Source organism: Pongo pygmaeus, chromosome 19, assembly GCF_028885625.2.
Source record: "Pongo pygmaeus isolate AG05252 chromosome 19, NHGRI_mPonPyg2-v2.0_pri, whole genome shotgun sequence".
Classification (NCBI taxonomy): domain Eukaryota; kingdom Metazoa; phylum Chordata; class Mammalia; order Primates; family Hominidae; genus Pongo; species Pongo pygmaeus.
Genome location: NC_072392.2, coordinates 44,641,746 through 44,664,672, shown reverse-complemented (window position 1 = coordinate 44,664,672; position 22,927 = coordinate 44,641,746). Strand labels below are relative to the sequence as shown.

The window sequence follows — 22,927 nt, the reverse complement described above, 5'->3', positions numbered from 1 at the left end:
TGGGCAACAAGAGTGAAACTCCGTCTCAAGGAAAAAAAAGAAAAAAAGCATTGAGGGCTAGAACTAGGTAGAGGCAGTGGGAATGGAGATAAGATGGATGGAAACATTATTGTGCATATGGGAGAACTGACCACTGGTTGGAAGGAGGAGTTAAAGGGAGAAAATTATAACGACTAGATTTTGAGCCTGATGACTGGCATGATGGTAACAGTAATATCAGAAATAGAGCCTTGGGACTAAGCAGGTTTGGGAGGTGTAGGGTTGTTGAGTTCACATTTGGGCATGCTGAATTTGTGTCACTAGTAGGCTATCAATATAATATCTAACAAACAGCTGGAAATTAGGGTCTAAAAGCTTAGGGCTAAAGATAGATATTTGGGAATTTCAGCATAGAGCTAAGAGAATATTTTTATGTATTATTCCATTAAATTTTCTTTTTTCTGTTGCTTTTTTTTTTTTTTTGAGGCGGAGTCTCGCTCTGTCACCAGGCTGGAGTGCAGTGGTGTGATCTCGGCTCACTGCAACCTCTGCCTCCTGGATTCAAGCTATTCTTCTACCTCAGCCTCCCAAGTAGCTAGGATTACAGGTGCATGCCACCACACCTGGCTAATTTTTGTATTTTTAGTAGAGATGGAGTATCACCATGTTGGCCAGGATGGTCTCAATATCCTGACCGCGTGATCTGCCCACCTCAGCCTCCCAAAGTGCTGGGATTGCAGGCGTGAGCCACCGCACCTGGCCCCCTTAAACTTTCATAGCAATCTCATGAGAGAGTTACTCTTTTACAAACAAGTAAACTGTGACACAAAGAGGGCAGACTGCCCAAGGTCACAATACAGGCAGACTAGTCTGATTCTGGAGACTGTGCTCTTAACCATATACTCTGTTGACAAACCCATTAAGAGAAAGAGTAGGAAAGAGAAGGGAACATGCCAAGGATGGATCTGAGGAGCTTAGACCTGGGAGAAGGAAGATGGCCTGGAAACATAATCAGGGGAAGCAGCAGACCTAGGAGAATATAATGACATTGATGGCAAGAGAGTGGTTTCAAGTGGAAAATAGTGGTCAAATAGCATGTAAAATAATATGAACTGAAAAAAGGAATAAAATGGGGGTAAGGGAGAGATCATAGAGTAATATCTAAGAGAAGAAAATGTTACCTAGCATTTCTAAGTTTCTGTTGGGAATCTGTTACTTTTATTAAAATTGAAGGGAAAATGAAATAACCCTTGTTTTGCCTTCATGGGCTGGGCTAGAGTTCTAGGTTTGGGAGGATGTATTCTAAGCCCTTACCTAGCCAGATAGATTGAGGGAAGATCAGTTTGGCTCTGGAAAGGGAAAAGTCTTTCCCTTTGAGACTGTGACCTTTCCCTGCTTCCTATTTCTCTGCCAGGTGCTTACATGTTGCAGAAGCTAATTGAAGAGACAGACAGGTTTGTAGTGTTCACAGAAGAGGAATCAGGGATGAGTGACCAGTTGTGTGGCATTGCTGCCTGCCAGACGGATGACATATACAACCGAAACTGCCTTATTGAACTGGTCAACTGTCAGGTACCTTCTCTTTACAAGTTACCTCAACATCAGGCTAGATCATGATCATACTGTTCCCCTTCCCCCACCTCTAAATATGAATGGGTGAATAGAGCTCCAAAAAATTTGTCCTTCTCATAGGTATCATAGATAATCACTTCTATGTCTAAAAGCCAGTAAAATTTACTCAGTAAGCCAGAATTAGACCTAGCTGCAGTGGTTGATACAATGTGCTCACTAACCTCATCTTCCTTGGTAGCTTAACTCTGCTTCTATCTGTGACATAGATGGTTCTTCGTGGAGCAGAGACAGAAGGCTGTGTCATTGTGTCAGCTGCCAAAGCCCAACTGCTGCAGTGCCAGCACCATCCAGCCTGGTATGGTGATACATTGAAGCAAAAGACATCCTGGACTTGCCTCTTGGATGGCATGCAGTACTTTGCCACCACCGAAAGTAGCCCCACAGAGCAGGATGGCCGACAGCTCTGGTTAGAGGTTAGTCAGTGGGTTTGTGAAGGCACGTTATAGTCCTGGTTTTCCATAGACTTTCTAATGGCTGGAAGATTCTTGACAGTAACCTGCTGTTACTAGCTTAGCAGAATAATGAGGCTAATAACACCTTGAATGTGGGCAGTCTCTGGTCTGGAAGCATGTAGTGCTTTTTTTTTTTTCTCATGGTGTTCTATTTCCTTGCAAAAGAAACTCTCATTTCTCAGAACTAGTATAAAATGGACTGGAACTGTTTTACTCTTTAAGATTGCTGATGCCTATTAATGTTCACACTAATCAGCAGGCAGCCAAGAAAACAGGCAGTGACTGAGAATTTTCGATAAGTTCACTATCTGCCCTTTCTCTGTCCTCTCATGAAAATGACTGATTGGTTATTTCAGCAAGGCAGTGAGGTTGAATGAAAGACTGCCTAGGAGTCAGGTTATGTGAGTTCTAATGATAGCTTTCCCTTTATAGTAGCCATGAGCTCTTGGACAAGTCACCTTTAATTGTGAAATGGAATTGATACTTCACCCTCACAAGATTGTTGAAAGGATCACATGATAAGGTGCTTTGAAAATATAAAGCTTTATTCAGGTGGAAAGTACTCATTTTTTTTTTTTTTAAGTCAGTATGGCTGGGGAAGTCTAAGTGTGTGGCAAGATAATGTGGTTTTGTTTGTTTTTGTTTGTTTTTTGAGACGGAGTCTTGCTCTGTAGCCCAGGCTGGAGCGCAATGGCGCAAACTCAGCTCACTGCAACCTCTGCCTCCTGGGTTCAAGCCATTCTCCAGCCTCAGCCTCCTGAGTAGCTGGGATTACAGGCGTGCCCCACCATGCCTGGCTAATTTTTGTATTTTTTGTAGAGACAGGGTTTCACCATGTTGGCCAGGCTGGTCTCGTGCTCCTGACCTCGTGATCTGCCCGCCTCGGCCTCCCAAAGTGCTGTGATTACAGGTGTGAGCCACCCCACCCAGCCAAGATAATGTTTTTGTTAGATGGTGAGATTGTGAGCAGTTGGCAGAAACAAGGAAAGGAGCCTGTCTTTGCATTGCATGGTTGTTAATTTTCTTTTCAGCTTCTTGGTAAAACTGAACCAGGTTATATTTTACCCTGTAACTTCTAAGATATCATCAGAATTGTTGGAGAGTCTATTGATTATGAGATATGCCTAGTCAAGATTGTGCGTTATTACTTATTTAACAGGTGTTAAGTGCCCACATTGTACTCGGCATGGTACACCCCCCATATGAGTTACAGGATCTAGCTGTATCTGGTAAGGACCACAGCGATAAATCCATTTGCAGTTCTACTTAGTGGGGATAAAACTGATCCCTCTTTTCACCTCCCTGCCTGATGCTTCTTATATCAATGACGTTAGGGCTTAATCCAGGCAACCTCAAGTGTAGTAAGAGATAATGAGCATTTAGATCAGATCTCAAGCCGTGTAAGGGACCGGTTGTTGGTAATATGAGAAGTCATGCTGATATATAAGAGCTGTGGTTCATTCAGGCAAGCAGTGCTCTTTATCAGTAGTCTGAGGAGGTAAGCACAGGTGTTAACTACCCGTGCAGAAGTAGAATGGATGAGCTATCAGGATCTTTCTGGCATTTTTTGTGCCTCTGCTGCTTTTAGGCATGCCTTCTTGTGTGGGTGAACTCTTTCCCCCCGCCCCCCTCAGGCTGCGATACTAGCATTAGAGTGGAACGTCTTTGGCTTAGGTACAAGGGACTTTGATCTGGCCTTTCCTATATTTTTTTGAGACTTGTCAGATCCACCATCTGCTGTGGTCTTCCCATCTCACTCAGTGTCATTCACTCTGACTTCAGCTTGGCAGAGTGAATAAAAATAATTCAATTCCCTTCCCCCATGGCAACATTGTCAGAGTGGTTATCTATCTGAAGATAGAAAACAGCAAGAACACAAATGGAACAAATACCAAAATGGGTAGGAAAGTCATTTTTTTTTTTTTAATGAGATATTTTGCCCATGATATGATTAGATTTGAACCTTGCTCATTGTTTTTCTGGCACAAGACCTGTGGGCCTGGCAAAGTGTGCATGTAACTCAGTTGGGTTGGAGAATTTGGGTAGACTGGGGCAAGAGAATGAGACAAGTATGTCCTCTATCCTGGGAGATGGTTCAAGCTATTCCATGCAGTGGAGGTCCAGATATTAAGTGTAACTACTTGAAACATGGAGATCTGTCACCCAGTTGTCCAGGACAAGCCACTCTTTTCCCAGGAGCTAAAGTTGCCTGCATCTCTGTCTTCAGGTGAAGAATATCGAGGAGCACCGGCAGCGTAGTCTGGACTCTGTGCAGGAGCTGATGGAGAGTGGGCAGGCAGTGGGCGGCATGGTTACCACAACCACAGGTCAGCCCTCCCCCTCCTCTGCATCAAATGATTAGGAGCAGATGTGCATCCCAAAGGGACCTCATTTCCCTACCTATTCTTAACGTCAATGTATGCTGGAGTAGGACCATTTTGTGCTAGGCTAGGTTGAAAGCAGTGTTTCTGGAGTTGCCGAGACATAGCTGGGAGGCTCTCACATTACCTTTATTGAGAATGTCTTTTTCTTCTCTCTTTCCCACCTCTTCCCAGATTGGAACCAGCCAGCTGAGGCACAGCAAGCCCAGCAAGTCCAGCGGATCATTTCGCGTTGCAACTGCCGAATGTACTATATTAGTTACAGCCATGACATTGATCCTGAACTAGCAACTCAGATTAAGCCACCTGAAGTTCTTGAGAACCAGGAAAAGGAAGATCTCCTAAAGAAGCAGGAAGGTATTCAGGGCTTGAACAGCTTTTAGGAGGGGACTAGAGAAGTTGTGAAAGTAGTTATTTCCTTGGTGGTTTTGAGACAGTAGAGTTATTAAAAATCCACTGTGCACTGGCATTAACATTTCACTTTGCTCTACTTTTTGTAAGTTCTGCTATGAGAAAATAACTTCTATTCTTGGAGGGAGCTGGGATGAATGGGCATTGTTTATGATTCTGAAATAAACATGTTTCTGCCCATGAGCACCTCTCACCCTTTCTGTGGGGTTGACTAGTGGGGTGGTTCCAAATGTGGGTTAAGAGATGGAGTAGATATTTAGATAGAAACTTGAGCCTTTTATTTAGCTGCTAACAATTATCTAGGGGCTGTGGATACCTTCACCCTTATCCACCATGAGCTGGAAATTTCCACCAACCCAGCTCAGTATGCCATGATCCTGGACATTGTCAACAACCTGCTGCTGCACGTAGAACCTAAGCGGAAGGTGAGCATGGGCCCTTGTAGAATGCTGGTTAGCCTCACAGGAACACCCAGACTTTGTGCTTTATTTGGGCTTTGTAAGAAAAGCCATGCTTCACACTGAAAAAGGGCCTTGTGGTTGATACATTCTCTTAGTAGGCAGTGACAATTGAAATTCCACTTACTTAGGAAAGGCCTGAATGTCTCTCAGACCGTAGGGCTTGTTTGCCTGATTGTTTTCTCCTAGTCATTTCTCTACTCAGTCACCTAGACACCTCTAAAAACATTTACTATTCCCTGCTTCCACCTCCATCCCATCCTGTTGGGCCTGACCTATTGTGAAATCCACATTGCCAAATTTTCTGCATTGACCTACTACTGTTGCCATTACCAGTGACAGATAAAGGTTAGCTTTCTAGAAGAGACCCCTCCCATTTATTTCTCCTTTCTCTATTTCACTTTACTACAAGACTTGTCTACTTAAAAATCGTATTCATTTCCCTTTCCATTCCTTTAGGAACATAGTGAGAAGAAGCAACGGGTCAGGTTCCAGCTTGAGATCTCTAGCAATCCAGAGGAGCAACGCAGCAGCATACTGCATTTGCAGGAGGCTGTGCGGCAGCATGTGGCCCAAATACGACAGCTGGAGAAGCAGATGTATTCTATCATGAAGGTAGTCACTGCAGATAGATAGTTCGAGAACCAGGAAGTCTCCTAGAACGAGGGTGGTCTCTCAGTTTCTATCCTGGTTCCCTAGTCTTTGCAGGATGACAGCAAGAATGAGAATCTGCTTGACCTGAACCAGAAGCTTCAGTTGCAGCTAAACCAGGAGAAGGCCAGCCTGCAGCTGGAAAGTGAAGAACTGAATATCCTCATCAGGTGCCCCAGCATTCTTTCCTTGCCCTTTTCCAGTGCCCCAGCTAGAGGCAGTTCTGTTTCTTGCCCATGTTTTGACTGTCTTTAGGTCTAGTGTGCATTATCAAAGGCTGATGTAGGAGTAGGTTCAGACATCTCTTCCTGAATAAGAAAATGGGTAGTTGGGAAGGATCACTTTTTTTTTTTTTTTTTTTTTTAGAGACAAAGTGGTCTCACTATGTTGACCAGGCTGGTCTGGAACTCCTGGGCTCAAGCAGTTCTCCTGCCTTGGCCTCCCAAAGTGCTGGGATTACAGGCGTGAGCTGGGATTACCACACCCAGCTGAAAGATCACTTTGGTGGCCTTGATACTATGCATCTGAACTGAAAATATCTTTTTTTTTTTTTTAATGAACCTGACATAAACATATGAAAATGTCTTGAAGTTGATCAGTATACAATTGCAGATAAAATTGTAGGAATTATTAGTGGGAAGACACTACTTTATCAAGAAGCTATAGAGCTGAAAGATGGGATTTGTGCTCCTATGACCTAGAATGTCAGGAGCAATAAATTCAGTGAAAAAAATGTAGGGACTGGCTAACCCAGAATAGGTTAATTTCTGGGTTTACCTCCTGCATCATTCTAGAGCATTCTATCCCACCCCCAACCCATGTGCTGTTTCCCTTACTGGCTTTGGCTCCTCTGTCCACTTATAGGTGTTTTAAGGATTTCCAACTGCAGCGGGCTAACAAGATGGAGCTGCGAAAGCAGCAAGAAGATGTGAGTGTGGTCCGTCGCACTGAGTTTTACTTTGCTCAGGCACGGTGGCGCCTGACAGAGGAAGATGGACAGCTGGGAATTGCTGAATTAGAACTGCAGAGGTTCCTCTACAGCAAGGTATCTGGGGTATATGGTCACACAAAGGCAGCTGTATTGAGAGACATTGACTTAGCTTAGGAGTCTAACTCATAAAAGAGAAATAAAAAGGGGCTAATTATTGTATGATTATTAATGATAGTATGATTGGAAACATGAGCAGAGCTTCCTTAGACACATCTGTTTATAATGAATGATACACATATAGCTCTGATGCCATAGGGGGAGAGTAAGAATGAATAAAGAAATAAAATAATTTTTTAAAAATGATACAGGCCACGTGTAGTTGTTCATGCCTGTAATCCCATAACTTTGGGAGGCTGAGATGGGAGGATTGCTAAAGTCAAGAGTTCAACAAAAATTTTAAAAATTAGCTGGGCATCGTGGTGCATACTTTTGGTCCCAGCTACTTGGGAGGCTGAGGCAGGAGGATTGCTTGAGCCCTGGAGTTCGAGCCTGCAATGAGCTGTGATCACACCACTGCACTCCAGCCTGGGCAACAGAGTGAGACCCTGTCTCTAAAAAAGAAAATAAATAATTAAAAACATATATGATAGGCCGGGCACGGTGGCTCACACCTGTAATCCCAGCACTCTGGAAGGCCGAGGCAGGTGCATCACCTGAGGTCAGGAGCTGAAGACCAGCCCGGCCAACATGGTGAAACCCCATCTCTACTAAGAATTCAAAAATTAGCCAGGCGTGGTGGCGCACGCCTGTGGTCCCAGTTACTCAAGAGGCTGAGGCAGGAGAATCGTTTGAACCTGGGAGGTGGAGGTTGCAGTGAGCTGAGATCGTGCCACTGCACTGCAGCCTAGTGACAGAGAGAGACTCCATCTCAAAAAAAAAAAAAAAAGAAAAGAAAGTTCATTGGGTGTGGTGGTGTGTGCCTGTAAGCCCAGCTACTCAGGAGGCTGAAGCAGGAGAATCGCTTGAACCCAGGAGATGGATGTTGCAGTGAGCCAAGATTGTGTCACTGCACTTCAGCCTGGGCAACAGAGTGAGACCCTGTCTCAAAAAAATAAAAATAAAAATCAGATACAGATGAGTTTGATCAGATGCTTCTCTTGTTGAGTAAGAAGATGTTCCCTAGAAGTATGGCCCAGAGGCAAATAATCTTTCATGTCTAGCTTGGAATAGAATATTCGAATACTGACATTCAGCTTTTCTGCCATTGACATAAAGAAGGCAGTATTATTTATTACTTTCTCCTACAAGGGGCGTTTGGAAATGAATTAGAACATTTTTTAATGTCACAATGGCTAGATAGTACTACCAGCATTTAATGTCCTGGACAGTAGTGCCCATGAGACACACTGGATTAAAGAGTGTTGATTGTATGAGTTTGAAGGAGATCTCAAGGTTGGGATTAGGCATATGTAGAGCCTGAAAACAAACTGGGTACATAACAATTGTCTAGTAGACTTCTGAGAAAAGTTTATTATAGTAGATGGGGTGAAATCTGTCTTTATAGGTGAATAAGTCTGATGACACAGCAGAACATCTCCTGGAGTTGGGCTGGTTTACCATGAACAACCTCCTCCCCAATGCTGTCTATAAGGCAAGTCTTTTTCCCCCATTCCTAGTCCATTTGCATGTTTTTAGCACGGGGCATTTATAACGGCCCTTCAATATAAATCCACTATGGAAAACAATGTGGTGATCTGAGAGGGTGAAAGCTTGCCCAGCTTAGCAGTACCATTGCTTCTCCTCTCATTCTGCAGAGGATTTGTGGGTTGCTTTATGGCAGGAAGGACATCGGGTTGGGCTCTTGTTTACTCTCTATCCTACAGGTAGTACTGCGGCCCCAGAGCTCCTGCCAGTCTGGGCGACAGCTAGCTCTCCGCCTCTTCAGCAAAGTTCGGCCCCCTGTTGGGGGTATCTCTGTTAAGGAGCATTTTGAGGTTAGTAAGCAGTCCCTTAGGGACCTGGGAACAAAGGACATTCAAAAGCCAGCTGTGTGTTACACGATATTAGGAGTAGGTAAACTGATGATGGTGTCTGAGCTTAATTGCTTCTTGAATCTTTTTCCTTTTTAGGTAAATGTGGTGCCTCTCACCATCCAGCTGACACACCAGTTCTTCCATAGAATGATGGGCTTTTTCTTTCCTGGCCGAAGTGTGGAAGATGATGAAGTTGGTGATGAAGAGGATAAGTCCAAACTGGTGACTACTGGTGAGAACTTTTATGGTGGAGCCCCAGAAGAATAGGGTAGCAGCCCCAAAGACAGCTGAGACTTCAGAACAAGGATGGATGACGGCTGGTGCACTTGCTTTTTCATAGGAATACCAGTGGTGAAGCCTCGGCAGCTGATTGCAACAGATGATGCAGTACCACTGGGGCCTGGGAAGGGTGTGGCACAGGGTTTGACTCGGAGTTCTGGGGTCAGAAGGTCATTTCGCAAATCGCCAGAGGTACCAAATATGCCCCTGATGATAGAAAAATGGGAGAGTCTTGAGGTCCTGTTTGGTGTGGCTTGGGATTTCTTCGGTTTCCTCTGAGTCCATTCTAGGGATAAAAGAAGAGGGAGATGTTTGGGGTTCTGAGTTTCTTCTGATGGATTCAGGGCTCACACTCCTTGCCTGCCTTTCTTAGCACCCTGTGGATGACATTGACAAGATGAAAGAGCGAGCTGCCATGAACAACTCCTTCATCTACATAAAGATTCCGCAGGTTCCACTATGTGTCAGCTACAAGGTCTGCACTTCTCAAGCACTTTGTAGAACAGGGTGGGAAGGGAACCAGATAAGATCAGAGATTCTATACAGGGAGACAGCCAGGTTGTTTGTGATGCTGAGCTGTGGGTGATAAATCTGCTGTTCCCTCTGCTCCCCTCAAGAGTCAGCACCATTACGAGGCTGAGGTAAGGGGAAATCAGTATCTGTAGGTTACTATTGTAGGACTTGCACTCAAGTGACTGGCTGGGACTCAAAATGGCAGCTGATGTATTCCCCACCCCTCTTTTTTTCTTTCCCCTCCCCCTCCTCTTACAGGGTGAGAAGAACAGTGTGGACTGGGGTGACCTTAACCTGGTGCTGCCCTGTCTGGAGTACCACAACAACACATGGACATGGCTAGACTTTGCCATGGCTGTCAAAAGGGACAGCCGCAAAGCCCTGGTTGCCCAGGTATCACGCCAGGGCTCATGGCTGTTTGGCTAATGGGGCTGGCAGGCAGATCCTCTTTTCAGGAGCCTTTCGTTTTAGAATCCATGAATAAATATCCTTGGGAAGGGGCAGGTGCATGAAGTGAGTGGCTTCTATGCCTACCCTCTCCATGACCTCACTCAGATTATTAAATTCAATGTTTACTGAGTGTTTCATATATCACCATTGATTTTAGGGAACTGAAAGCTAACACAACCTAAAGTTTAGAAGGGGTTATAATTAGACTGTAAGCTTCTTGAGAGCAGAGACCATTGTATGTGAATTGCCCCATTGTGCCTTGGATGTGTTTAATAAATCTTTACTGTCTTGGTTCATTTTGATTTATTCTGCCTGCCCACTAATATTTACATTTTCTTTTACTCCTCTCCAATCTGCCAGGTAATCAAAGAGAAGCTAAGGCTGAAGCCTGCAACAGGCTCTGAGGTCCGGGGAAAGCTAGAAACTAAATCGGACCTGAACATGCAACAGCAGGAAGAGGAGGAGAAAGCCCGGCTCCTCATTGGTTTAAGTGTGGGCGACAAGAACCCTGGCAAGAAGTCCATCTTTGGCAGGCGCAAATGATTTGGCGATTCGAGTGGCTGCAGTACAGGATCTGACTCTGGCTTAGGCTCCAGGGACTTGTGGGGTGGGAGGGGCTTCCCTTTATCCACCAGGATTTGTGGGTGTCAGAGCCCATAGGCATCACTCTTCAGCACCTGGCCTGTTCACTGCAGGGCATGGTGGACAATAATGCTGAGTTCCGTCTCACGCTGATGAGGCTCAGGGCCAGAGAGGCAACAAGAGAGCAAGACCCAGGGAATGGGCCCAGGGCAGGACCCTATTCCCTTGGGGTCAAGTGAAAGGGTAGGGGGATAGTTCTGATCAAGTGTGATAAATTTTTATAGACATATATAAATATATATATTATATATATATTTCTAAGTGTAACTGTCCTCCCTCTGTGCCAGGAAACGGGAGGGGGCTGATCCTCTGATCCTCACTCCACTGCCATGTATGAAAGAGGTACTGGTGTTCTGGAGTGGGGGTCAACCCCTCCCCAGTCTGTGCTGAGTTCACTTGGGAGGATGGCAGTAGGAGCCAGGGCTGGCCATGGGTCCCCTACCCTTCCCCGTAGGATATACCGTGGAGAATGGCAAAATGATTTAAAGAGAAAAAAAAGATATTTTAAATTTGATGCTCATTTTTTTGTGTGTGTGTTGAGTGCATGCATTCAATCTGTGTATTCCTCCCTCATCAACCCAGAACATTCTGCAGCTGCCACTCTGAGGGTGGCCCCTTCCTTCCTCTGCCCTGAAGCTGTATCACAGAAATTTCTAGTCCTAGTATGACTCTGGCCCCATGCTGATGGGTTTCTGCAGACTGGAAGAGGCGGGGCTCATGTCATGCAGCATCAGGGAGAGGAATTGCTTATATAACTGGGACGGCAGATTTAGCAGAGAGAGGAGGCAGAGGCTGGGGATGGGAGCAGTAAGCTGTCGGCAGGGGCAGCACACCCAGCAGGGGGAACACGCCCGGGTGGCTGTCCCTCACAAGGTAGGTTGTGGGGCTCTGGCAGCCTACTGAGGGGAGGAGAGGGAGACATGGGCTTGAGGTCTGGGAAGTTCCTGGTTAGGAGCATGGCAGTGATTACCCAATGTGGGGGTGGGGCAGGGAGGCTGTACTATGAAAGCATCACAGCCCAATACTGAGGTGCAGGCTGTACTCTTAACGCATCATGGTGAAAATGTCCAACAGTTATTTTCCTAGAGGATTTGAATTGTGTCCAGGAAATCCGGGGCTTAGCACAAAGCAAGGGTAATGGGAATTTTGCCTCATGCTCAAAAATGTCCCTCTAGGGGTTGAGACTTAAGGGGAGGGAGTGCCTAGTAAGATGGGTGGAACCTGCTATACCTCAGGAGCAGAAAGTTTAGAGTGGCTCCCTTGGTTCTCAGCAGGGTGGCAACATCCGGGGCCCCTGGGCCCGAGGCTGGAAGAGCCTCTGGTCAGGTGTGGGAACCATCAGGTCAGATCTGGAAGAACTCTGGGAACTACGGGGGCATCGCTATCTGCACCGGGAGTCCCTAAAGCCAGCCCCACTACTGGTAGAGAAGCCTCTGCCAGAGTGGCCAGTGCCTCAGTTCATCAACCTCTTTCTACCAGAGTTTCCCATTAGGCCCATTAGGGGGCAGCAGCAGCTGAAGGTAAGTCAGTGGAATCTCTGAGTGGGGGGGTCTCAGTCTTTGGGAGAAGTTAGAAATGACCAGTCTCAACTGGCCTGTTCTCCATTTCTCTGTACAGATTTTAGGCCTTGTGGCTAAAGGCTCCTTTGGAACTGTCCTCAAGGTGCTAGATTGCACCCAGAATGCTGTATTTGCAGTGAAGGTAGGGGCATAGGTACCACATTAGTCTCTGTTTCCAATCTTGATTCCAGAGAGGTTGGGAGGAATAAACAATTCAATAGCACTATCCTCTATGAGTCATCACTACTCTCCTTTTATAGGTGGTGCCCAAGGTAAAGGTCCTACAGAGGGACACCGTGAGGCAGTGCAAAGAGGAGGTTAGCATCCAGGTATGCACAGAGTCCTGGAAAGGATTGTGGGAAGAGCTAGGCCACAGGTAGGGAAAGTACCTTTCTTGCCCACCTTCTTTTACTGGTTCTGCCTCCTCCATCTGCTTCAGCCTAGTTTAACCCTAAAGTAGATCTGGGAAAAGTATCAGCTCTCAACACAGTTTTCCCATGTCCTACCAGGGAAATCTCTTAAGCATGTCCCAGTGTATTCCTTAGTATTTGCTGGTTCTAGGATTACCAGATAGTTCCAAATATTGAGTTTCTCTGAACTGAGAGGTGAGGCAGCAGTTCCCCCTCTGCACATCTGGGTAAAACCTGATTTCTCAGCTGCCTTTATTTTCAATGACCCTGTTCCTCCCTAACTTCCTGTTTTCTTTGTCCCTAGCGACAGATCAACCATCCCTTTGTACACAGCTTGGGGGACAGCTGGCAGGGAAAACGGCACCTTTTCATTAGTGAGTGACTGGATTCTCTCCTCATCCCCCAGGGTCTTTGTAGCATATTCCCCACCTGAGATTACCTCTTTGGCTTGTTCTGCCTTTGCTCTGTTCCCCTTCTCATGGCACCTGTCTGTCCCAAAGGGAGGGGAACAGCAGGTGGTATCAGTTTGGGCAGGAGGCCTACAATGCCTTGAGCCCAGGCATTGCGGCTCCCAAACATTGCCTAGACTTCTGGCAATGTATGTAGCGCCACACTGGCTTTGCAGTGTGTAGCTACTGCAGCACAGATCTGTACTCCCTTTGGTTGGCTGTTGGCTGCTTTCCTGAGGCTTCCATCCGTCTCTTTGCTGCCGAGTTGGTCCTGGTACTGTGTAAGTGAAACAGTGGTAAAGGAAATGGGGAGGGAAGATTTAAGTTGGAAAGAAGGAGAGTAAAGAATTAATAATGGAGGTCAAAAAATAGGATAGGGATGGGATGAGGGCTACTAGGGAAACTGGAAAGGACAGAAAAGCTGCAGCATGCCCCATACTTGTTATCCACAGGTTATCTCCATGACTTGGGCATCATGCATCGAGATGTGAAGGTAGAGTTAAGTGCTTTTTTCCCTTTGTCTGAGAAGGAGTCTCAATAAGAAGTCCCAACAAGTCCAAGAAGTTAGGGAGCTGAGAACTGTAGACATTGGGGCCCCCATGGGTGCCAAGGATTTGGGCAAGGGCTCTCTGAGTATAGATTTGAGTGCTGAGTAGGGCATCACCTTCAGCTGGGGTGTATACATGATGAAAGAGAGTTGAAAGGAAGAGGAAGAATTACTTCTCACCTGTGATCTTTCAGATGGAGAATATTCTTCTAGATGAACGAGGTAAGTCTTTTTCCTTCCTTAGCCCCAGGATGAGAGGTATTTTGGTTTGGGAATAAATCATGGCTGATGAGGGGTAGAACAGTGGTGCAGTTGCCTTACCTTCTTTCATAGGCCATCTGAAACTGACAGACTTTGGTCTGTCCCGCCACGTGCCCCAGGGAGCTCGAGCCTACACTATCTGTGGCACTCTTCAGTACATGGGTGAGAGAGGTTAAAGCTGATGGGTAAGCATTGGGCACGAGGATAGCTAAAGGATGTCAGTGACGAGTATCTTTGAAATCTGTAGCCCCAGAGGTCCTAAGTGGAGGACCTTACAACCATGCTGCTGATTGGTGGTCCCTGGGTGTCTTGCTTTTCTCTCTGGCGACTGGAAAGGTGAGAGAATAGTAGCAGTTTTGGGCAGAGAAGAGCTTTGCCTTGTGGCGGGAAGAAGAAAGACCTTAGGAAATCTTGCTGTATTCCTACTAAGGAATGAACCCCTACCCCCACCTCCACTCCCTACCTCTTAACTCAGTTTCCAGTGGCTGCAGAGAGAGATCATGTGGCCATGTTGGCAAGTGTGACCCACAGTGACTCTGAGATCCCAGCTTCTCTTAACCAGGGCCTCTCACTCCTGCTCCATGAGGTAAGGATGAGCACTGCTTTCCTTCTTGGCTACCAAACCATTCATGCTCTCCTGCCTTCATTAAAGTGATTTTTCCCCATTCCTCTCATCAATTTTTTTTGGGGGGCTCCAACTTAACTACCTAACTACTTGCTATCTAAGCTGTACTGAGTCACATTCCTAAGTTCCTGGTCCCCCAAATCTCCTCCCCATCTAGAACAGAGAGGTCCCTTCTGAGAGAGTGGAACACTATACACTCATCTGAAAACTCACAAGCACAGCTCCTTATTCCCACCTTTGCCCCAAATTAGCCTCTATTTCTCCCTCTTTTACAAATCATCTACTCTACAGGGTTCTTATTCCTACCCTCCACAGCTCCATGAACTTCTTTCTTCTTTTCCATCCTTTCTGTTCAGGCCTTTCCTGTCCTAGTCACTCATCCTTCATGCTCTATTTTCCTTCAGCTCTTATGCCAGAACCCCCTCCATCGTCTACGTTATCTGCATCACTTCCAGGTCCACCCTTTCTTTCGGGGTGTGGCCTTTGACCCAGAGCTCCTACAGAAGCAGCCAGTGAACTTCGTCATGGAGACACTAGCTACCCAGCCCAGTTCAGCGGAGACCATGCCCTTCGACGACTTTGACTGTGATCTGGAGTCCTTCTTGCTCTACCCTATCCCTGCTTGAGCCTCTCTACTGTAAATTGGGGCCCGGCTGGGAGCCTGAAGATCTCCATCCCTGCCCACTCAGTATGACCACCTTGATAATCCAGTTTGTTTTTATTTTGTAGCCTCTTACCGTTCTGTTCTCCTAGGCTTTAGAGTTCCAACCTTGGACATTCTGCTACTGGCAGCCACAGCTGGCCCTATTCCTTCCCTATCATACAACCTACCTCTCAATTCAACATGTCAGATCAGGGTGGTGACCTTTTCCTTTTCTTTACTTCTCCAGTGCTGTTACCCTCAGGCTGTCAGCCAGAGCTGCTTTTGCTTGTTTCTCTGCCATGTTTCCTTTCTTGAGCAATAATAATACTTCATGGGCTCCCAGGGTGCTACTGATGTGTTTAATAGGCTTGTCAGAAGCAATATGAATTTTTTTTTTTTTTTTTTTTGAGACAGAGTCTCACTCTGTTGCCCAGGCTGGAGTGCAGTGGCGCGATCTCAGCTCACTGCAACCTCCGCCTCCCAGGTTCAAGTGATTTTCATGCCTCAGCCTCCCGAGTAGCTGGGATTACAGATGCACACCATTATGCCCAGCTAATTTTTGTATTTTTTAGTAGAGACAGGGTTTCACCATGTTGGCCAGGCTGGTCTCAAACTCCTGACCTCAAGTGATTGGCCTGCCTCGGCCTCGCAAAGTGCTGGAATTACAGGTGTGAGCCACTGCATCAGGCCCTTTTTTTTTTTTTTTTTTTGAGATAGGGTCTCACTCTCGTCACCCATGTTGGAGTGCAGTGGCACGATCTCAGCTCACTGCAACCTTCATAGGCGTGAGCCTCCACATCCAGCCTGTGAATTTTTCAAAATTTCTCAAAAGCTGGCATTTCAACCCCTAAATAATGCAGCTAAAAAATATAGTCTGGGAGCTTGAGGCCAGTCTGCAATAAATCTAATTTTTAAAACTTGAAAAGTGAATAAAATAATCTAGTGAGGAAGAAAATAGAAACTGAAACATGGGTGGGTTAAATGTCTTCTCTAGGTCTATAATTGGAACAGTTATCCAAAATAAAACCTCTTTCAAAAGCATAGGATTTTTAAACTGATAATTTCTCCTAGTCAGCCCATGATTCAGTTTCTGATGGGCAAACCAAGAGATTAAGAGGCATGCATCAACCTTAAGATTTAAGGTTATCTGGGAGGCCAAGGTGGGCAGATCAGTTGAGGTCAAGAGTTCAAGACCAGCGTGGCCAACATGGTGAAACCTTGTCTCTATTAAAAAATACAAAAATTAGCTGGGCGTGGTGTTGCACACCTGTAGTCCCAGCTACTTGGAAGGCTGAAGCAGGAGAACTGCTTGAACCCTGGAGGCCAAGGTTGCAGTGAGCCAAGATTGTGCCATTGCACTCCTGGGTGACAGAGGTAGACTCTGTCTCAAAAAAAAAAAAAAAAAAAAAAAGATTTAAGGTTAGAGACATATCTCAATAACCTTTTCCTTTAGTAAGGAAAATCATCTGGACCTTAAATTTGTATACAGTTTTGGCCTTTATGACTTCTTTTCATTTTTCTTAAACTAACTTCTCACAATTTTCATTTTTGTCCTGAGACTTGAAGGGAAAGTAAGTTTTAATCTAGACCATATTATTCAGTTACATCTAATCTCTCTAGACAAAAGACAGTCTGGAGAGTACTCCGTAGTTCTATTTATTTATTCTGTCTCTAGATTAAGCCAGATTTCCCCATGCATAGCTGGCATTTTATTGGCCTCTGCAGAATTGCTTTTTCTGGATTGGACTTTGGTAATCCATATGAAAATCTCTATGAAATTTAATTGCTCGCTGGGTGTGGTGGCTCACACTTGTAATCCCAGCACTTTGGGAGGCTGAGGTGGGTGGATCACCTGAGGTCAGGAGTTCGAGACCAGCCTGGCCAACATGGTGAAACCCGTCTCTCCCAAAAAAATACAAAAATTAGCCGGTCATGATGGCGCACACTGTAGTCCCAGCTACTCAGGAGGCTGAGGGGGAAGAATTGCTTGAACCCAGGAGATGGAGGTTGCAATGAGTGAAGATCATGCCACTGCATCCAGCCTGAGCAACAGAGTGAGATCCTGTCTCAGGAAAAAAATAAAATAAATTTAATTGCTGTGGATACTGTAAAGGGTGTTTATCATAACAGTTCATAATGTTCTATTTAAGAATGCATGGGAGAAATTTTCTCTGGACCCAGTTATGCTTTTCCTGAATTGCTGTTTGGTTTTTACCTTAAGGACACTAAATATTCAACTGATTGTATTTTTCTGTTTGTACTGATACTAGACCATTTAGAGCCCAGTTTGTGGTCTACCTTCAGCAAGTGTTTATGTATTTTGTATGCTAGTCATGTTCTTAGTTCTGTCTTCCTTTTCTACTTTTATTTTCCTTATTCTCATTTTTCTAAGTTTTAATCCTTTTATATTACTATAATATCTGCATCTTGTAAGCCTTTTTGTAATAAGGTTGGGATATAAATAAATAAGGCAATGTATCCTTTATCCTTTTATCTCATTTGTTTCTCTTTAGACACTTTTATTACTTTTTTAAAATTGTGATGACCAGAACTGCATACTGGATAAAAACTCTGAATACTAAAAATAGGAATTAATGGTTTCCAAAATAGTAGTTAAGAACATTCGATTGGAATTTAGGAGATCTGATGCCTGGATCCACCAATAACTATCTCATCGTCTTTTTTTTTTTTTTTTTTTTTGGTGGGGATGGAGTCTTGCTCTGTTGCCCAGGTTGGAGTGCAGTGGTGCAATCTCAGCTCACTGTAGCCTCTGCCTCCCGGGTTCCAGCAGTTCTCCTGCCTCAGCCCCCTGGGTAGCTGGGATTACAGGTGCATGCCACCACGCCTGGCTAATTTTTGTATTTTGAGTAGAGACGGGGTTTTGCCATGTTGGTCAGGCTGGTGTGGAACTCCTGACCTCAGATGATCCACCTGCCTTGGCCTCCCAAAGTGCTGAGATTACAGGCGTGAGCCACCACGCCCAGGCTCTCGTCGTCTTTAATAAGTCATTTTAACCTCTCTGGATCTTAGTTTCCTGGTGTATAAAATGAGGGTAAAATAACCACTGGTTCTTAATTGTGGGGTATGGGTTCAGATTTCTGTGATGCTGAAATTTATTTATTTATATAAATAAATAAATAAGGCAATTTATTCATATCCTTTCTTTTCTTTCCCCTTCCCCTTCCCCTTCCCTTTTCTTTAAGAGATGGCATTTCGCCATGTAGCCCAGGCTGGTCTTGAACTCCTGGGCTCTAGTGATCCACCTGCTTTGGCCTCTCAATGTACTAGGATTATAGGCGTGAGCTACTGTGCCTGGCCTGTGATGCTTTTTCTTTCTTTCTTTCTTTTTTTTTTTGAGACTGAGCTTTGCTCTTGTCACCCAGACTGGAGTACAATTTGTCACCCAGACTGGAGTACAATGGTACAATCTCAGCTCACTGTAACCTCCACCTCCCGGGTTCAAACGATTCTCCTGTCTCAGCCTCCCAAGTAGCTGGGATTACAGGCACCCGCCACCATGCCCAGCTAATTTTTGTATTTTTAGTAGACATGGGGTGTCACCATGTTGATCAGGCCGGTCTCAAACTCCTGACCTCAGGTAATTCACTCGTCTTGGCCTTCCAAAGTGCTGGGATTACAGGCGTGCGCCACTGCTCCCAGCCCTGTGATGCTTTTTCAAAGTGCAGATGCAGAGGATTTTATAATACTGTGTTAATTAATATTCAGGTCACCCCACATTATATGGCTTTTATGGTCATAGCAGCACAATGTGCTAAGGTCCTTAAGAAATGGTTAACATAATGTCACTAGGGTTTAAGGTCCTTAAGAAATGGTTAATATAATGTCACTAGGGTCTCTCTCCTAGGTCATATTAGTTTAGAGACCATAATCACCTGAATGTCGTTTGAATTACTTCTTACCAAATGAGAACATTTTCAACATACTCTCTTCAGTAGTCTACTACAGCAGTGATTCTCAGGGTGCAGTGGAGGGGGTAACAGAAAAATCAAGGTTTTGGCTGGGCATGGTGGCTCACACCTGTAATCCCAGCACTTTGGGAGGCCGAGGTGGGAGGATCACTTCAGTCCAGGACTTCCAGAACAGCTTGGGCAACACAGTGAGACCTCATCTATAAAAATATTAAAAAATTAGCCAGGTGTGGTGGTCCTATACCACCCAGCTACTCAGGAGGCTGAGGTGGGAGGATTGCTCGAGCTCAGAAGCCCCAGGTTATGATCATAACCTGAAGCTATGATTTGGCCTCTGCACTCCAGTCTGGGTGACTGAGAGAGAGAGAGAGAAAGAAAAGAAAAGAAGAGGGCCAGGTGCAGTGGCTCACCCCTGTAATCCCAGCACTTTGGGAGGCCGAGATGGGTGGATCACGAGGTCAAGAGATTAAGACCACCCTGGCCAACATGGTGAAACCCTGTCTCTACTAAAAATACAAAAAATTAGCCAGGCGTGGTGGTGGGCACCTGGAGTCCCAGCTACTTGGGAGGCTGAGGCAGGAGAATCACTTGAACCTGGGAGGCGGAGGTTGCAGTGAGCCGAGCTTGCGCCACCGCACTCCAGCCTGGCGACAGAGGGAGACTCCGTCTCAAAAAAAAAAAAAAGGCCATGCGCGGTGGCTCATGCCTATGATCCCAGCACGTTGGGAGGCCAAGGCGGGTGGATCACGAGGTCAAGAGATCGAGAACATCCTGACCAACATGGAGAAACCCTGTCTTTACTAAAAATACAAAATTAGCTGGGCGTTATGGCTTATGCTTGTAATCCCAGCTACTTGGGAAGCTGAGGCAGCAGAACTGCTTGAACCCAGGAGGCGGAGGTTGCAGTGAGCCAAGATCACACCATTGTACTCCAGCAGCCTGGGCAACAAGAGTGAAACTCCATCTCAAAAAAAAAAAAAGTTTCAGAAAGTATAATTTTTATAATTTGAAAAAGCACTGACTCTTTCATCCAGTTCTGATGTGATTATCTCTGGAAGGCATTCTCTCCTCCTCTTCCCTCCACCTCCATTCAGAGTCACTGACTTATACCTTTTATGTATTCACATGAAATTCACTTAATATATACACCTATATACCCACAAAAATTAAAAATTAAAATAAAAAAAAAAATTCCTGGCCCGGCGCAGTGGCTCACGCCTGTAAATCCTAGCACTTTGGGAGGCCGAGGTGGGCGGATCACGAGGTCGGGAGATCAAGACCAGCTTGGCCAACATAATGAAACCCCGTCTCTACTAAAAATACAAAAATTAGCCAGGTGTGGTGGCACGTGCCTGTAGTCCCAGGGAGGTGGAGATGGGAGAATCGCTTGAACCCGGGAGGCGGAGGTTGCAGTGAGCCGAGACCACGCCATTGCACTCCAGCAGCCTGGGTGACAGTGAGAGTCCATCTCAAAAAGGAAAAAAAAAAAAAAATTCTCTTAGGCCCAGTGTGGTGGCTCATGCCTGTAATCCCAGCAATTTGGGAGGCCAAGGTGGGTGGATCACTTGAGGCCAAGAGTTCGAGACCACCCTGGCCAACATGGTGAAACCCTGTCTCTACTAAATAAAAATTAGCTGGGCATGGTGGTGTGTGCCTGTAATCCCAGTACTCAGGAGGCTGAGGCCCAAGAATAGCTTGGGCCCGGGAGGCAGAAGTTGAAGTGAGCCGAGATTGTGCCACTGCACTCCAGCCTGGGTGACAGAGTGAGACTGTCTCAAAAAAAAAAAAAAAAAAATTTTTTTTTCATTTTTTTTCAATATACAATCTGAAATGATCTTTTAAGTTTATATGCTCTGATTTTTTTTTTTTAATCTAAAAGAAATCAGGACCAGGTGCAGTGGCTCATGCCTATAATCCCTACACTTTGGGAGGCTGAGGAGGATTACTTGAGCTCAGGAGATTGAGGCTACAGTGACCTATAATCAGCTTTGGGCAGTGGCAGTATCATAGCCAATAAGGTTTATCTGAGGCACAATTATTACTGATTATTGCCAGTCGAAACTGAGTTATGATCATGCCACTGCACTCCAGCTTGGGTGACAGAGACCTTGCTTCAAAAAAAGAAAGAGGTCAGGTGTGGTGGCCCACGCCTTTAATCCCACCACTTTGGGAGGCCGAGGCAGGTGGATTGCTTGAGGTCAGGAGTTTGAGACCAGCCTGCCCAACATAGTAAAACCCTGTTTCTACTAAAGAAATATAAAAATTAGCCAGGTGCGGTGGCACGTGCCTTTAATCCCAGCCTGGGTGACAAAGCAAGGCGAGACTCCGTCTCAAAAAAAAGAAATCCGATAGACTTCACTTGTAATAATGGATATTTAATTCTATATTTCATATTATCTTTTGTAAGAATTTAAGATTAGTCAACAGCAATCCTATACTCCTCTAGAAAAGTATCTTTGTAGCTCTACTCATTATTTCTTACCTCTAACCTAAGTTACTTTATTACATATTAATCTGTTCACTTGTTCACTTGCTCATTGATGTAATAAATCAGTAATCTCAATTTATTTGTTACTTGTTTGATAGAGTCTTCAATGTAGAAATCTTGTCAAAGCTTTTTTTAAAAAAATTAAATAGGCCAGGTGCAGTGGCTCACGTCTGTAATCCCAGCACTTTCAGAGGCCGAGGCGGGCAGGCAGCTTGAGCTCAGGAGCTGGAGATCAGCTTGGGCAACATGGTGAAACCCTGTCTCTACCAAAAACACAAAAAGTTAGCTGGGCGTGGTGGCATGCACCTATGGTCTCAGCTACTCAAGAGGCTGAGGTGGGAGGATCGCTTAAGCCTGGGAGGCAGAGGTTTCAGTGAGCCAAGATCAGCCAAACCGCTGTGCCCAGCCCACATAAGTAATTTTTAATTTGCTAGTATCTACATTCAAAAAGTAAAAAGAGGGGCCAGGTAGAGTGGCTCATGTCTGTAATCCCAGCACTTTGGGAGGCTGAGGCAGGTGGATCTCCTGAGCTCAGGAGTTCAAGACTAGCCTGGCTAACATGGTGAAACCCCGTCTCTACTAAAAATACAAAAATTAGCCAGGCGTGGTGGCACACGCCTGTAATCCCAGCTCCTTGGGAGGCTGAGGCAGGAGGATCGCTTGAGCCTAGGAGGTGGAGGTTGCAGGGAGGTGAGATCGTGCCACTGCACTCCAGCCTGGGCAACAGCGCCAGACCATGTTTCAAAAAAAAAAATTAGATTAAAAAAAAAAGTTTAAAAAGGCTAGGTAGGTGGTTCATGACTGTACTCCCAACACTTTGGGAGGCTGAGATGGGAGGATCGCTTGAGCCTAGGAATTCAATACCATCCTGGGCAATATGGCAAGAGACTGTCTTTATAAAAAATCAGCCAGGCGTGGTGGCACGTGCCGGTAGTCCCAGCTACTCAGGAGGCTGAGGCAGGATTGCTTGAACCTAGGAGTTCAAGGCTGCAGTGAGCCATGATTGCACCACTGTACTCCTGCCTGGGTGATAAAGCAAAACCCTGTCTCAAAAAAAAAATTAATTTTAATGTATTTTATTTAACCCAATATTCCTAAAATATTTCAATATGTAAACAGTATTTAAAAGATATATATATATATATATATATATATATATTTTTTTTTTTTTTTTTTTTTTTTTTGAGACAAGGTCTTGCTTTGT

General features: G+C 45.2%; 2 protein-coding genes across 6 annotated transcripts in view; both read left to right on the top strand.

The window, feature by feature from the left end:
* Positions 1–11,332, top strand: part of BLTP2 (bridge-like lipid transfer protein family member 2) — a 30,771-nt gene extending 19,439 nt beyond the window's left edge. For both annotated transcript variants that reach the window (XM_054458681.2, XM_054458683.2), the window contains 15 exons: positions 1,394–1,551; positions 1,818–2,024; positions 4,291–4,390; positions 4,619–4,801; positions 5,159–5,280; positions 5,773–5,928; positions 6,013–6,134; positions 6,829–7,009; positions 8,460–8,546; positions 8,779–8,889; positions 9,025–9,160; positions 9,269–9,399; positions 9,581–9,682; positions 9,979–10,113; positions 10,531–11,332. In XM_054458681.2, coding sequence (XP_054314656.1) covers positions 1,394–1,551; positions 1,818–2,024; positions 4,291–4,390; positions 4,619–4,801; positions 5,159–5,280; positions 5,773–5,928; positions 6,013–6,134; positions 6,829–7,009; positions 8,460–8,546; positions 8,779–8,889; positions 9,025–9,160; positions 9,269–9,399; positions 9,581–9,682; positions 9,979–10,113; positions 10,531–10,713 — 2,114 coding nt within the window. In that variant the 3' untranslated portion in view covers positions 10,714–11,332. The remainder of the gene's footprint in view (positions 1–1,393; positions 1,552–1,817; positions 2,025–4,290; positions 4,391–4,618; positions 4,802–5,158; positions 5,281–5,772; positions 5,929–6,012; positions 6,135–6,828; positions 7,010–8,459; positions 8,547–8,778; positions 8,890–9,024; positions 9,161–9,268; positions 9,400–9,580; positions 9,683–9,978; positions 10,114–10,530) is intronic.
* A 158-nt stretch (positions 11,333–11,490) lies between these two features.
* Positions 11,491–17,791, top strand: RSKR (ribosomal protein S6 kinase related). Of its 4 annotated transcripts, none has more exons than XM_054458688.2 (12): positions 11,491–11,685; positions 12,087–12,332; positions 12,430–12,513; positions 12,632–12,700; positions 13,086–13,155; positions 13,407–13,511; positions 13,683–13,723; positions 13,972–13,999; positions 14,111–14,200; positions 14,286–14,374; positions 14,514–14,624; positions 15,068–17,791. In XM_054458688.2, exons 1-12 carry the CDS (start codon positions 11,491–11,493, stop codon positions 15,287–15,289), a joined length of 1,350 nt encoding a protein of 449 aa, XP_054314663.2. In that variant the 3' UTR covers positions 15,290–17,791. The 4 variants fall into 4 exon arrangements, with proteins under 4 accessions (XP_054314663.2, XP_054314662.2, XP_054314664.2 ...); XM_054458687.2 differs by having other exon boundaries at positions 12,084–12,332; XM_054458689.2 differs by lacking the exon at positions 13,407–13,511 and having other exon boundaries at positions 12,084–12,332.
* The last annotated feature ends 5,136 nt before the right edge of the window (positions 17,792–22,927 follow it).

Excerpts from the sequence above, each read along its gene's own strand:
- RSKR (XM_054458687.2), top strand. The coding sequence starts at position 11,491 with ATGCTGATGGGTTTCTGCAGACTGGAAGAGGCGGGGCTCATGTCATGC. Across the intron at positions 12,333-12,429 it reads GGGGGCAGCAGCAGCTGAAG|ATTTTAGGCCTTGTGGCTAA; the intron begins GTAAGTCAGTGG and ends TTCTCTGTACAG. Across the intron at positions 14,625-15,067 it reads TCTCACTCCTGCTCCATGAG|CTCTTATGCCAGAACCCCCT; the intron begins GTAAGGATGAGC and ends ATTTTCCTTCAG.